The sequence below is a fragment of the Emydura macquarii genome, unplaced genomic scaffold (genome assembly GCF_026122565.2).
Source record: "Emydura macquarii macquarii isolate MOO-44397 ecotype Brisbane River unplaced genomic scaffold, CSIRO-AGI_Emac_v2 contig_554, whole genome shotgun sequence".
Lineage (NCBI taxonomy): Eukaryota > Metazoa > Chordata > Testudines > Chelidae > Emydura > Emydura macquarii.
Window position 1 is genome coordinate 8,412,199 of NW_027130691.1, and position 15,370 is coordinate 8,427,568.

The 15,370-nt window shown below is 47.6% G+C and overlaps 1 protein-coding gene and 5 non-coding genes across 6 annotated transcripts; 1 reads left to right on the top strand and 5 right to left on the bottom strand.

Moving 5' to 3' along the window:
• Positions 1–4,580: 4,580 nt before the first annotated feature.
• Positions 4,581–7,066, bottom strand: UBC (ubiquitin C). Its single transcript, XM_067539736.1, has 2 exons — positions 6,932–7,066; positions 4,581–6,256 (listed from the first exon to the last, which is right to left on the bottom strand). The coding sequence occupies exons 1-2, from the start codon at positions 7,002–7,004 to the stop codon at positions 4,650–4,652; spliced, it is 1,680 nt and encodes a 559-aa protein (XP_067395837.1). The 5' UTR covers positions 7,005–7,066; the 3' UTR covers positions 4,581–4,649.
• Positions 7,067–9,916: 2,850 nt separating this feature from the next.
• TRNAA-UGC (transfer RNA alanine (anticodon UGC)) lies at positions 9,917–9,988 on the bottom strand. Its single transcript has one exon. It is a non-coding gene; the product is annotated as a tRNA-Ala (tRNA).
• Positions 9,989–10,782: 794 nt separating this feature from the next.
• On the bottom strand, positions 10,783–10,854 carry TRNAD-GUC (transfer RNA aspartic acid (anticodon GUC)). The gene has a single exon. It is a non-coding gene; the product is annotated as a tRNA-Asp (tRNA).
• A 707-nt stretch (positions 10,855–11,561) lies between these two features.
• TRNAF-GAA (transfer RNA phenylalanine (anticodon GAA)) lies at positions 11,562–11,634 on the bottom strand. The gene has a single exon. It is a non-coding gene; the product is annotated as a tRNA-Phe (tRNA).
• Positions 11,635–14,245: 2,611 nt separating this feature from the next.
• Positions 14,246–14,317, bottom strand: TRNAD-GUC (transfer RNA aspartic acid (anticodon GUC)). The gene has a single exon. It is a non-coding gene; the product is annotated as a tRNA-Asp (tRNA).
• A 663-nt stretch (positions 14,318–14,980) lies between these two features.
• TRNAA-UGC (transfer RNA alanine (anticodon UGC)) lies at positions 14,981–15,052 on the top strand. The gene has a single exon. It is a non-coding gene; the product is annotated as a tRNA-Ala (tRNA).
• The last annotated feature ends 318 nt before the right edge of the window (positions 15,053–15,370 follow it).

Sequence of the window (15,370 nt, forward strand, 5' to 3'; positions counted from 1 at the left end):
AGCTAAATTCCCATGACAGAAGTGGTTCTGCTAGGCACGTAGTTGAGGACTGCTGGCAAGACAGACTGATGAGCTTGTGCATTAATGTTGTCCTTCCAGTTGTTTTTGTGAACAGAGAGGCTTTTGGTCTCACAGCTGTCAAGCCAGCAGCTTGCTGCAGCCCTGACGCTCATATAGTTGTTTTTATAATTTAAAAAATAAAATCACTAGTACGAGGCCTTATATTGAAAACAAGGAGTCTTAATAATGTGACAAAAAGCAAGCAAAGGTAAGGACAGTTTTAAAGCCCTCAATCATGCAAACACCTGCTTAACAGGAAGCACACAACTTTTTTCATTGTGTACTGCAAACTTCTGAACTTAACTCAGCACATTCATAAGCTTTTGCAGGATGGAGGTCTACCACAGCTGCTAGTTTCACATGCAGCATGAGGCAAAGATGGAAAATGGTCCTTATCCAAAATCCTACATCAGGGGTTCCAAGTAAAGCTTTTTAGTATTACATGTTTTCTCAATGTGTAAGGTGCATGATATCTGCAGGATTGCATATACAATATTTTAAAATACATTAAACTTCACCAACTGGTTTGACACAATAAAGAACTCATAGACTCAATGACCATTTGCATCCAGGAAAATACTGAGCCTTAGGACCCGCTTAAATGTACATTCAGGCAAAAAGCTATGTAAATAGGCCTTGGAGCATGGCCTGAAGTTCAGCAATCTCAGTTACTGAGTATCTACCCTGCTGTAAAAGGAGAGGTCCCATATGTCAAAATTCCACAGCTGGCCCTGAATAGCTGCCTATAAAGGGTCAAACTACACTTTGGACCCAAATGTTGCTACTTAGTAAATATATTAAACCAGATATGGGCCTATCTGTTATGGTTGGGGGAAAACAAGGTTTAAACTGTTCTTAGATAAATTTTAAGTCCAGCTAGTAGTGTTCCCTATTGTTAAGATTGCCTGACACTTCCTATTATAGAGGCCCTATTTTCTGAGGTCCTTACTGAGGCAAACCAACTATTAGTTAGTTCCAATTGGTGTTTTTACCTAATAAGGACCATAGAATTTGGCACAGTTGTACAGAGCCCTGTACTCTAAGTTGGCCAAACGTCCAGTTCAGACTGTTCTATAAAGTCAGCAAAAGGTGAAGGCAAACAGACTGGTACAAAATGGATTAAGTTAAAACAACTATGGTAAGGGGTCTTTTTCAAGGCTACTAGCAAAGTCACATGTTGAGATGACAATGAACTGAAAGATTCTAGAAATGGGAGGAAATGTGTATTCAACTGGCTAATGTTAATCGGATGAAACTGCAGCCACTTTGTGAACATTGCTTAGCTAGGGGGACATTCAGTAGAAGCCAGAGGGCCAAAAGCAGCAAGCTTACTACCACAGCTTCCTCCCCCAGTGACCTGAAACCCACCATAGCACCACTGGGCCTTCATTGTCCTGATCCCAAAAGAAGATCTAACCATATGAGGCCAGAGAGGGGGGCTCAGACGACATCACCATCACCATCACCACCACGTCAGCTAAATCCTGAATGCCAGCCATGACGTGAAACTTGGGGCTTGTCTACACTTAAAAATTGATATACAGCCACAGCAGTGATGAAAGCAGTGGTTCATGTCCACACTTGCTCCTTCTGTCAGTGGTGGACGTCCTCACCAGGAGCGCTTCCACTGACTGAAGTGGGGCATTGTGGGACATGGACAGCCGGAGCCCGGAAGCCCTAGGGCTGACAGCTTCAGTTGTAGGTGCAGGGCTGACAGGCTGTAGGCACACAGCTCAGTTGGTCCTCTCCAGCTGTCAGCCCAGCTCATACTGTCAGTGTTGGGGCAGGAAGGCTCACAGCTGGGATACAGTGCCTGGCTGACAGCTTGGGCTGTCAGCATCAGGGTGTAGAGAGGGGCAGGGCTCTGGCTGTCATTCCAATTTGAGGCTGACAGCCAATAGGCAATGTCCAAGTAACACAGTGCCTACAAACACTGTGTTGTCCTAACTACATCAACGTAAGTGCTATGCCTCTCAAGGAGGTAGAGTTATGTCGGTGTAGTGGGCCACTTCGGCAGAAACAGTATTTTAGTGGAGATTCTGATATAATTAGCTCAATGTAAAATACCTTATGTCACCCTCTGTAGTGTAGACGAAGTCTTAGGCTCCTGCTGGCACTCCCTCATCTCTTCTTTTCCCTTCCCACATCATTTCTTCCCTTTCCTCTCTCTCTTTCTGCTTTCTCGGAGTCTGGCTTAGCTAGCCGGTATCACATTGCTTGCAACCTGTGACCAAAAATGCAGCTAAAAGCAATGCCTTAAATAAACCAATGCTGGCACAAGTTTACCAGGTCTCAGAGTGGCTGTTAAAACCACCTGCTGTGCCCAATGTGCTGTGCAGTAAGGTTACAAGTAAAAATCAGGATCAGAGACAGGACTTCCCATTTTCTATCTTTGCTGTTCCTCCCCCTACCCACTTGCCCCCCTGTTGCCACAGGGACTTCAGCTTGCTTGGTCCCATGGCAACAATCACCATTAAAAAAATCTTTGTAATTTTTTATTAAGGATAAAGGAAAAACATTTTTGAAAGTAAAGTAGTAAGGCTTTCATTTTAACAATATCCCTTAATCACAACACAGCCCTAATGACCCTTTCTTAATTCAGAGATTCTTGATCTGATAGAAAAACTGCTTTCTCTAAACAGTTATTGCAATAAAATATATTCTTACAAATCCCTACTAAACTAAGAAAGATACTTCTACCTCAATAAGTTATGTGTAAGTTTTTCTTTGATATCTGTAATTTTAATTCATACTATGTACTTCAGATGTTTACATCTAAAAGCTGTACACACAAATGCACTAGTGTATCTTCATTTATGATTTTCTCTTTCATTACACTTAATGTTTATGCATTTCGTGTCTAGCTAAATAGTGTTTTGGTCAGAATGATCATAAATTTAAAACACCACTCTCTTGGGTTCTCCAACCCCCCCATCCACCTAAAAAACAAACCTTAAACTATATTACTGTCTTAGTTATTCAATTAAAATGAAGTCTATTTGAGTTAAAGATGCATAATGTCATTCTTGTTTTATTTTTAGACTTGTGACATCAAAACAGGTAAATGCCTATTTGATATCACTCTCTTCCCAGCATGTTGTAACGATCTGGCAAAACTATTCTGCTCAAAGCTTGTGTTTTAAAGCTAGCTATACAGAAAACTTTTCTTTTTTTGGGCACAATTGCAAGTTGAAGTAATGGCCAGTTGAAGTAACAGGTCTTGCTCATAGAACAGGCAACATTAAATTACTCTGCTGTTAATGAAGGTTAGCCCAGATAAATGTGCAAAAAATATGCTATATAAAATTTACCCAAACATGACAATGGATGAGAACCAAAGCAGACAATACATCGCGTTCACATTTTCTCCCTTCGGCAGGTATCAGAGCAGTCCCAAAACATACGTGATAGGGATGAACTAATGCAGTTGGCAAATCTACAAACCATTTCCAACCAGGAAGTCTCACTTTTACATAATTCAAATGCCATGATTAATTTGATTATGAGTGTTAGCAATTATACTCCAAACAGATGGTTCTGGAGTATTTTGAAAATCCAACACACTGCTGTTTTTATCCAGTTGCCTTGCATTTACCATAGACTATTAAGATTAGCATTTAAAAATAACTAAGTGTTTTGAGATTGGGTCAGTTTATTTGACAGGTGAATAAACCTGACTCATTTTACTGCAAGAATGTGACATAGCAGGACACTGTCTCTTTGAGGAAGGTTGCTTTTCAGTAGCAAGGCTTTAATATGGCAGCATCTTACTTAACAGGTCAGTACTTGGTCAGATTGTAGGATAAATTGCTTTCTACAGCACAGCTATTGTTTGTTATTGAGAACAGATTATTTGAGGTAGGTGTAGGATGGCAAAACTGAAGTTCTTAGATCTGTCACCCAGTAGTAGTCTTCTCTGAATCACAGCTTGTATTAGCCTAATCTGTTTCATCCTAACACGATTTTAGTTTACTACTCTTGTTCAAAGTGATGTACTGCAATAACTGGGGGTGCACATCCTATAGTGTGTACATTTCTTCTATTTATTTCATGGAAACGCCTTTCAATTCGCTTACCTAAACCAGAGTGGAATACTGGAAATGACTATCCAAGCCCGCTCATTTTGTTTAATCACACCTGAAAACCACCACGTAATTTTTACAACTCTGTGCATCCTTGCTTCTTGTTTCAAATTAAGGTTCAAGGGAGGTACTACACCTACATGTATGTGCACATTAACGCAAAAGGGGCCACAAACAATAGCAACCTTTAAAAGTTAATCAGACCCTGGTAACAAGAAGCTAATACTGCTCAGTCACAAGAAACTTGATTCCTAGCATCTGAAAAGTACCCCATATTTTAGGGGCCAATTTTACCTCCCTTATCAAGAGTGTACAACTGTTCACAGTTCATAATAGTAAAAAAATCTATTTACCAGCTGTATTATTTATTAAATACTAGCTCATTGACAGACGTCTGACTAAATTAGTGTACTTTGACATTAGAAAAAGACAAGTAACTAGTGAATGCAACAGCTTTATTGGAACAAGGTGCAGTGAATTTTACTCAACATGCTAGCAGGAGCAAGTTCAGTTACCGCCTCTCAGGCGCAGGACCAAGTGCAGAGTGGATTCCTTCTGGATGTTGTAGTCAGACAGGGTGCGTCCGTCTTCCAGCTGCTTGCCGGCGAAGATGAGACGCTGCTGATCTGGAGGGATACCTTCCTTGTCCTGGATCTTGGCCTTCACGTTCTCGATGGTATCACTGGGCTCCACTTCTAGGGTGATGGTTTTACCAGTCAATGTTTTCACAAAGATCTGCATACCACCTCTCAGGCGCAGGACCAAGTGCAGAGTGGATTCCTTCTGGATGTTGTAATCAGATAGGGTGCGCCCGTCTTCCAGCTGCTTTCCGGCAAAGATCAACCTCTGCTGATCTGGAGGAATGCCTTCTTTGTCTTGGATTTTAGCCTTGACATTCTCAATGGTGTCACTGGGCTCCACTTCTAGGGTGATGGTTTTGCCAGTCAAGGTTTTCACAAAGATCTGCATACCACCTCTGAGACGGAGAACCAAATGAAGAGTAGATTCCTTCTGGATGTTGTAGTCAGACAGGGTACGGCCGTCCTCGAGTTGCTTTCCGGCGAAGATGAGTCTCTGCTGATCTGGAGGGATGCCTTCTTTGTCTTGGATTTTAGCCTTGACATTCTCAATGGTGTCACTGGGCTCCACTTCTAGGGTGATGGTTTTGCCAGTCAAGGTTTTCACAAATATCTGCATACCACCTCTCAGGCGCAGGACCAAGTGCAGAGTAGATTCCTTCTGGATGTTGTAGTCAGACAGGGTGCGGCCGTCCTCGAGCTGCTTTCCGGCGAAGATCAAGCGCTGCTGATCTGGTGGAATTCCTTCCTTGTCTTGGATCTTGGCCTTGACATTTTCGATGGTGTCGGAGGCTTCGACTTCGAGGGTGATGGTCTTTCCAGTCAATGTCTTGACGAAGATCTGCATACCTCCTCTCAGACGGAGAACCAAATGAAGAGTAGATTCCTTCTGGATGTTGTAGTCCGAAAGGGTGCGGCCGTCCTCGAGCTGCTTTCCGGCGAAGATAAGTCTCTGCTGATCTGGAGGAATGCCTTCTTTGTCTTGGATTTTAGCCTTGACATTCTCAATGGTGTCACTGGGCTCCACTTCTAGGGTGATGGTTTTGCCAGTCAAGGTTTTCACAAATATCTGCATACCACCTCTCAGGCGCAGGACCAAGTGCAGAGTGGATTCCTTCTGGATATTGTAGTCCGAAAGGGTACGGCCATCCTCGAGTTGCTTTCCGGCAAAGATCAAACGCTGTTGATCTGGTGGGATACCTTCCTTGTCTTGGATCTTGGCCTTCACATTCTCAATGGTGTCACTGGGCTCCACTTCTAGGGTGATGGTCTTGCCAGTCAAGGTTTTCACAAAGATCTGCATACCACCTCTCAGGCGCAGGACCAAGTGCAGAGTGGATTCCTTTTGGATGTTGTAATCGGATAGAGTGCGTCCATCCTCGAGCTGCTTTCCAGCAAAGATCAAACGTTGCTGATCTGGTGGGATTCCCTCCTTGTCTTGGATTTTAGCCTTGACATTCTCAATGGTGTCACTGGGCTCCACTTCTAGGGTGATGGTTTTGCCAGTCAAGGTTTTCACAAAGATCTGCATTTTTGCTACAAAAATAAATTTCATTTAAGTATAAGCATTAACATTACACCACACCCAGTGCAAAAACCACCAGGACTTTACCTTTTCACTCTATTGTAGTCAGCAGAGGGACCTTTGGACATCAGCCCAGGCCTTGAACTGCAGCTCCTCCCTCCACGTACACTACACTCCGCTTCCCTCAGGGCGCAGCAGGGCGGGCCCAGGCAAGGGGCAGCCCACGGCCATGCAGGGGCGGGAGCCGCGCGAGACAGCGTCCCTTCCCGGATTGCCGCGGCCAGGCCGCCATTTTAGGGCAGGTCCGGCCGTACCCAGCCGCCTGGGAGCCGCCATTTGCGGCTCCTAAGCAACGAACCCTTTCCCTCAGGCCGGGCTCCGGGTGCCTGCCCCGCGTCCCGGTTGGGGCACAGCCGCTTCCCCACACCTCGATCTCCTCAGGGGCCAACTCCCCGGCCACTCCGCCCCGTCTCCCCCCCGTTTGCCCACCCAGCCCACCCCCCCACACACGATGTCCGCGAGGACCGGGCCATCTCGCCCCGCTTTCTCCCCCCGCGCCGTCCCTGAGCGCAACCCCCGCCCTGGGCTCGCCGCACAGCTTCAGACCTTCTTGTCCCTCAGGCCGGACTGACCCCTCCCTTCCCCCCGCGGAAGCCCAGCAGTGAGCGAGCGCCCCCCCAACTCACCGCAGTGGCAGCACTCCAGACAGCCACAGGACAACAAAGGCGAAAGAGAGTCAAGCTGATCTAACTGCGTCATACAAGGCGCAGCCCTTATATAACCTGCCTCTTCCGCCCTAGCAGAGATCCCTCCGCCTGGGACTATATCACCGCGCCTTTGGCGCGCGCAGCGTATCCAATGTAGGCGGGCCGGAGTGGCAGCCAGCAGTGCGGAAGAATCACCCGGCAGCGCCGAGTGTGTGTGACTTGAACTGATACGGGGCAGGGCAAGGAACGGACGATGGGGCGTAGAGTAAAACCAGGACTGGAGTTTACGCTTCTTTGGAACGGGGTCCCAGCTCAGCCTGGTTCCCTGTCCCTGAGCAAGAAATAGACCCCGGGGGACACATCCGCGCGCGCGCGCGTGTGTGTGACTGTGAGTTGAGGATGTGTGTCTCGTTGTGTGTTTTGTTCTATGTGTCTAGGTCGTTGTACATCTCTGCATGTGTTGGGTCCATGTGTGGTGTTGTGTGTCAATCTGTGTGTGTTATGGGTGTGTGAAGGCTTGTGTGGGTGTGTGTAGACATGTTTATGTACGGGCATGTGATTTTTGTGTGCATATGTCTAGTTTTTATTATGCATAGATGGTGGTGGATTGGTTTGTGTGCATGCATGGTTGTACGTTCCTGTGGGGAAAGTGGCGTTGTGTGGTGTGTGTATTTGCTGCGCTATCATAGTTGTTGTATGCTGTACCTCTGATAGAAAGCCAAGATTTGGCAACATTTGCCTAATTTATTGTGCCTGCAAAATATTTCTGACTTGAAGTCAGGCCATGTGTACATTGATGTGTTTCTATTCATACTTGCCTTTCCCAGACCTGACGAAGAGCTCCGTGTAGCTCAAAAGCTTGTACCTTCCACCCACAGAAGTTGGTCCACTAAAAGATATTACCTCACCCACCTTGTCTTGCTAATTACTAGCAAGATCCAGGAGCCAACCAAGTTATAACAACACTACAAACATGCTTGGGGGACATTTTGGGACATTTTGGGGGACGCTGCTTCTTCTGGAATTCATTTGAAGGCAGATTTTGAAATGTCCCTCCTCCTTTGATTAAAGGAAAAAAACAGTGGTATTGATTTATATCCAAAGGAACCTCAACAGCTGAGTATTTGTATTTCAATTTCTATTTTTCCATGATTTTTTTCCCCAAAAAAATCTTCAAAGAGATCAAAATAACATGACATCATAGTCTTCCCCAAACAGGAATGGAAATATCATGAGAAGTCTGGTCTCAGTTGTTTGGCCAAATAAATGGTTACCATAGTAAAGCATGTTAGCAATGTAAATACAAGTTGAAACCACTATGATTAACACCATGCATAATCCTTCCATAAATTAATGTGGAAAAAAGTGCAGAAAAAATAAAACCAACATTCAGCAGTGTGCATTATACTTTCACCTGATAATATTTCTATTTTTTTCCCTCTGGGATCCAGATGCTGAGGTCAGAGGGGGCCTGGAAAACAAAGCAGAGTGGGAGAGGCAAAATGGCAGGTGGTGACTAACAGGTAGAGAGGAAGATCAACGTGAAAGAAGAGTGTATCTGGGGTTCCCCAAAGTGAGCTTGTTCAGATCTGTGTCCTGTCTACCCTCATAGCTCACTATTAATTCTGATCTCACTGGTGCGGATGGAGCTTCACCCCCAGGTAGTTTTCCACTGAATAGGCCAATGTATAAGCAGTCAAAACATTCACCGAATTGGTTCCAGTGCCATCCAGTCAAAGTGTACAGAGCCATAGCCAAGAACAAAATCTGGCTTTGTTTGCGTGATTCATTGAGATGCCATTTAATTCACTCCACCTACAAAATCCTTCCTTTGCATGTACCCAAAAGATACAGCTGCCTTATAATTGAGGCACATAAAAGGGAGTGCTGAAAACCAATTGAAAAAGAGCAGAAACCCAGCAACAGCTACATGATTGGCTTTAGGCATATATTTGCATAAGGGATTTTAGTTTCTCAGGGGATTTATTCAGCCTCTAAGCTGGTTGTCGGCTACCTCTGTATTAAAATTTAGTGATTAATTCTGATCAAACTAGGGTTGGAATTGTGTGCATTCTTAGTTATATAAACATAAAAGATGAGAACAGATGCTCCGATTTAGAAGGTCAATCAGCTAGTCTGAAAATACACAAGGATGTTAGACTTATTCTGTTAGTTACCTGGTGTGCATTCAGCCACAACTGATTTGAAAATAATCAAATCTAAAAACCAGAGAACAACCTACTTGGTTGCAAGATGGAGCTTTACAGCATGATTAGATAGATAATGGGTAGCTAAGTTTCCCACCTTACATGCACTCTATCTATACTAGTGGTGTAGGGCCTAGTGTCTGACAGGATCAGTGCATTTCCCCTTAAAAGCTGAATCCTGCAGTCAGAATTGTGGGGCTCCCCACTGGTGCAGGGGTTTGTGTTAATGGCTCAGATTGCACATCTGAGACCTTAAATCCTGATTCAGAGAAGTTCTTATATGTGTACTTTGTAACTGCTTTGGGATTTGGGTGACCAGATGTTCCAATTTTATAGAGAGAGTCCCAATATTTGGACCTTTTTTCTTATATAGGTGCCTATTACCCCCCATCTCCTATCCTGATTTTTCACACTTGCTATCTGGTCACCCTATTTGGGACCTAAGACTGTAAGCTTTTTAGGGCAGGAAACTTGTCTTCAGGTTTGTCTTTAAAGCACTTTGGCTCAGTACAATTATGAATAATAACAAGAATAAATATAACAATATGTATTTTACCTTGTTGCTAGAACCATCAACACTGTATCACTGTAAATATATATAACGTACATGTTTATGCTGGCATGGAGCACCAATAACAATGGATTATGCCACTGGATGTTGTTAAAAAATAAGAACACTTTGCTGTGCTTTAACGCGTGCTATTTAAATTCCAAATCTTTAGTAAAAGAAATCCAATGTGCGTGGGGAGGAAAAAATTGGAGATGCCGGGGATTGAACCCGGGGCCTCATACATGCAAAGCATGCGCTCTACCACTGAGCTACATCCCCTTCCTGGTTAGCACCCTCTCAGTGAAAGGATTATATTCTCACCTCTCCAGCTTTCTGTTTCAATCGTTCCTGCGGTGCAACAAAATTCAGGCGTAGTCCAGGAGGAAGCAGCAGAGTTTTACCCCGCCGCTTGCAGCTGGCGCATTTCACGTGCCCTGCAAATGCCTCCGTGCTGCACGGACTGCATGAGGGTCTCCCCACGCAGCAACAAAAAGGGGGGTGGGCTGCAATTCATCTTGTAGATTCAACTGCGGAAGAAAATGCCTTCCCCTCACAGGGCGCGTGCAGTGATGCTGCTGAGCCCTCAGTTTATGTGGGGTGTTGAAATAATCAGCAGAGAGATCAGAGACTGAGGGCTAGGCTACCGGGCAGACAGGCGCCCAGCCCTGTGCCACGCGAGAGAAGGGGAGCGATGCTCAGCGGAGATGAATGCACAGACACTCGCACGTGCAATGCAAGGCTCCATGGAGCCCGGTGCAGAGCTGGTGCCCTGGGCGGCGCTGTAACCCCGGGAGTTCCGTGCAACGCGCTCCGCCTTTTGCAATCCCCCCCAGCGCTGAACCACACAGGCGGCGTGCAGCCCCTTCGGAGTCAGTCTGTCTCGCCTTCTTTTTGTCCACGTATGTGTGTCTGCAGAGGAAGGTTGCACCACAGCTAGGGAGCGGGAGGGGACGCTATAAACCCCCGTAGCAGGACATCAGCCCGTGCAGCAGCGTGCCCCGCTCGCTCGCTTTGCCTTGGTCCTGCCTGCGAAAAAGAGCCCCAAGTTCCAAAAAAGACAAAAAAACAAGCACCTCCCCGTCGGGGAATCGAACCCCGGTCTCCCGCGTGACAGGCGGGGATACTTACCACTATACTAACGAGGACTGGCTGAGAACAGTGCCCGCAAGGCGGCTACTTGAACCTGTCCGCCCCGCTGCACGGACACGCACGGGTGCACACGGAGCTTTGCAGGGCAGGCGCCCGGGTTCGATGCACGCGCTGCTTTGCTCGGGGGGGGGGGGGGGAGACACGGCGGGGCTCTCTCTTCCCACCCCCAGCTTGCAGCAGGGAGCGGGGCCCTTTGCACGGCCGCCTGCGCTGCTGCTGCCGCCGCCGTGCAAAGCCGGCCGGGCTGCGGGCTGCTCCGCGCCGTCAGCGTGTGCAATGTGTGGCGGGGATTGCAGCGCCGCCCCTCCCCCCGCTGGGCAGACACGCACCCTGAATGGCGGTGGGGGGCGAGGTGAGAAACTGGGACCTGTTTTCCCCTCCTCCTTCCCTGTGTGCTGCACGCCTGAACCCCCAGGACAGCCCCGGCTGCTGCCCGTAGCACGCGCTCCAGCTGCGGCCGGCCACGGGGTGTCAGAGCGGCGGGACCCCCCCCGCACCCCGCCGCTAGCAGCTAAAGAGACACCGCCCCGAAAGGAACGCAGCCCGCGGACACGCCCTGCGCTCGGCTCTCGGAGGGTGCCGCGAGTCCGTCCCGCAGCGCAGGGACGTGCACAGGGGCGGAGAGCGGCTTTCCCGGTCGCAGTCGCCCCACAACCTGCAAACAGGGAGCGCCACCTGCTCCTTAAAAAAAAAGACAATCCTCTGCCGAAACCCGGGATCGAACCAGGGACCTTTAGATCTTCAGTCTAACGCTCTCCCAGCTGAGCTATTTCGGCGGACAAAGAAAGGGTTCTCTGAGTATGGATACTACCCTGCTGTACGGAACGAGTTAATAATGCACAACAGATTTTTTTTGGTTTCTCTCTCCTTTTCTGCAGGGTCAGCCACCCACCTCACTTCAACAGCAGCTACAATCTCCTTCTTGAACCCAGTTTTAAAGGCTCTTTCCTTTACAGAACATTTATGGGATACGTACCATGGGTAAACAGAAGCGTGGGAAGAGGATACAAGAGCAAGAAAGTTTACCCGCTGTGAAATATATTGCTTTTATTAATTCAATAACAATAATAATATCAATAATCATAATGCATTGCTTTAGCAAGCTGACGTATCACATTAATTGCATTATGTTCTGATGCCCTGCGCAAACTGTGCTTGTTTGTTTCAGGTTGTTTCATCATGTTCCATCAAACAAACACACTTACATACCAGAAAGGAAAAGTTCAGTAGTTTGGGAGAGATGGGGCCTATGGTCTCCTCTCCGAACACAAGGAGGGGGTGAATCATTATGCCAGTGATTGTATATTTATGGAAAATTAGGCACTTTTATTACATACTCCTGCCTGTTCCATACATTTGCTAAATAACGTAATGGTTGAAATTCTTGTTCTCTGCCCAAAGGAGTGGTTTTGTGTATGTGCAAAGAAGTAATTGTTTAAAGTTACTATACATCATTATTGTATTTATTATTATTATTATTATGTATAGGCTGTACATGGATATGGACCTGTGCTGTGAGTTAGCTGTGCCATTAAATAAATCCAGATTCATAGAGATTGCAGTCTAAAAACTTGATCATTTATGATACTTTTGCAACAGAGAATGAGCAAAGGGCCTGATACTGTAAATTCTCTAAGCAGAGAGCTCTTACCGTTTTTAATAGGTGTTCCTGATGCATATGGTTTGCGGGACTGAACGTACATGGTGGTGTAGTTAGTGTACAGTAGCTGAAACAAATGGGACCACAGCTCTGTTATATTTATAAAGAAAAATGGTTAAGAAATAAGGAAGCTATAAACAAGAGGAAACAGAACAGCTTAGCATTCAGTTTTTCTTACTGACTTTAGCATTTGCTGGATGCAGGTTGCCTTGTATATTATCTGCATCTTTGCAACTCTACCCATGTCTCTCTTGCATAGGTACCTGAATCCTCCTAGTCTTAAAACAGCACCGGACCAGGCCCATAATGTCTGGTGGCTTTTCTGATGGCTCCTGCAGTTTCTAATGTTTAATGTGTTCTATCTAGGACGAGCCTGCTGCAGACAGTGCATCCTTACAGTACTCCAGAACTGTAAAATCTTGCAAAAATGCAATCAGTCAGAGGGCAGGGGAGAGTGGTCACCCCCTTCTGACATTCTGGGGTGCAATCCAGACCAGTGAGGGACTGTGCCCCCCTGGCCCTGCAATCTGGGGTGCTTCACAATGCTTTGCTGCTATAGCTCCCAACTGGGTCACTCACAAACAGCCAAACAGCCTGCAGGTCACACCCTGAGTGTCTGTGTATAGCCACAGCCCTGGCCCAGCAGTTCTGAGCCCAACAGCTGTCAGCAACACACCAGCCATGCTCTGGCTTAAGGCAGCCCTGGTTACTATTTGCAGGGTGACCCCAACACACTCCCAGTCTTGAATTCTCCCCGGCTCCCCAAAAAAATGTGTTCTGCGCTGTCCAGCCCTCTCCTGGACAGTCCAGATATATTAAAGACATTGCCCCTGTAAGGGGATCAACATACAACAATTGCCCATCAGCTTGTATGATCCCTAGCTAGCATTGTCAGCTTGTTCTTCATCTTTGAGAAACAGGTTTACGCACTCCTGAGACTTGTCTGGTAAACACACTTTGGTCATGATTTCAGCTTCTGTTAATAACTGTACATAGAATGTTACCACACACATTTCATCACCACATTATTGACCATCGCGTTATTAGTTTTCAAGTGATACCTCCCAAGGCAGATTTTGTACAAAAATTATTACAGTAGCGTGTGGGGCTCAGGTTCTCAAACTCGGGCTCACGCCCCCTCACAGGGTCAGGAGAGGTTATATAAGGGATGTGAGCTGTCAGCCCCAACCCTGGCCACCTGGGGGTGGGGGTCGCATTCAAAGGCTTGCTGTGCGAAAGGGGTCGTCAACACAAAAAGTTTGAGAACAACTGGTGTAGGGTCTGAATAAAGGGGTGCATTCTATAACATCCCCTCCCAGTTCACTGCTCCATTAATTTCACAGCAGCGGCAGGATTTATGCAGTTCCTATTTCTCTAATCTATCGTCTGGTTACATAGAGATGTCGGTTATCCATACGCCAAAACTTCTTCAGCACAATCATGTTTTCAGAGGAGTTGCGTCTCTGTCACTGCAGCCAGGTGGCCTGCAATAAATGATCACATATGACACGGAATCAATTTCTGGCCTGATTGGGGAGGAGGCCCTCATTTTTAGGGGTATATTCATTCAAGCAAAATAATCTGCAAGCAACCTTTACAGCAGGTGGCTTGGCCAAAGACGTTTCCAAGCGAAGGCCGGCTTGCATCAATGAGCGTGTTTCAGGGAAGGTTTGGTTTTCCCTCTCCATCAGCAAAGCAAAAATGTCTCTAGCCAAAAACGTGTAGGCCTCCCCGTCGGGGAATCGAACCCCGGTCTCCCGCGTGACAGGCGGGGATACTCACCACTATACTAACGAGGATATGTCTGGGAAAAAGGCCCCCACAAGCTGTGATATGCCAGGCATGCGCGCTGCCAAGCACCCAGCCATGGCTTCTGTTCCACCAGCGGGGCTTTAACTCGCCGCACAGCCTGGGGGGGGCCAGGGCTGAGCCTGCCCCGCTCCCTCTGCCCCGTCATTCCAGGGCTTCCTTCTAGTGCATGCACCGCCCAGCCGCTTCCTTCAGCCCCTGCCACGCGGGGGTGCGCAGCCTGCAAACCCCTCTGCACCAAACAGACGCGGCAGGCTGCACTCATCCCCCCGCGCCCCGGCTGACAGGGCGTTGCAGGGGGAGCTGTTAGGGAGCCCTAGGGAAGGTCAGGAGGGAACCACTCGGGGCTGGGGGTGGGGGTAAGGCTGCCTAGCGGGGGTGGCGCTGTGCATAGACCCCCCCGCCCCGTGCAGAAGGGGGGGGCGCCTGTCGGTGGTGCAATGCACGCAGAGCTGGGGATGGGGGCGCTGCCAGGCCGGGGCCGGGCTGCACGGTGCGGGCTGGAGCGGAGCAAGCCGGTCTCAGGAGGGGAGTCAGGGTGGCAGAGGAGGGAAGCGCCTTCCCCAGCAGGATGCACACGCTCCGTCAAGGAGCAGCGACCCAGCAGCCGAGGGCACGGCTCTACTTCTGCTTTGCAGCACCTTTTTCGCCGAGGGGATGTAGCTCAGTGGTAGAGCGCATGCTTTGCATGTATGAGGCCCCGGGTTCAATCCCCGGCATCTCCACTTTTGTCTCTTTCCCTTGCGAAAGAGGCAGCAAAATTTTGCGTTCAGGCCGCTGCCGGAGGTGTGTGTTGGTGTGTGTCTGCTTTTAACGAGAAAAGCGGTGAGAGGGACCTGCAGCCAAGTACCTGCTGTTGCTAGGCAGCAAGGCGTGCTGTGGAGCGAGCTGCTGCAAGCTCAGAGCAACCAGGTCCTTTGACGTCACGGTGCTGGTATTTGCAATGCAAAGGGCATATTCTAATCCCCGGATTTAAAATACAGAGCGTCCTGCCTGAATTATTTCTGCTACCCCTGACAATCGCTGCCCTCCTTGCCTCATAC

Bases quoted from the DNA above. Each gene is read 5' to 3' on its own strand.
- UBC (XM_067539736.1), bottom strand. From the start codon at position 7,004: ATGACGCAGTTAGATCAGCTTGACTCTCTTTCGCCTTTGTTGTCCTGT. The intron at 6,257-6,931 runs GTGAGTTGGGGG...TTATTTTTGTAG, and splicing joins TCTGGAGTGCTGCCACTGCG to CAAAAATGCAGATCTTTGTG.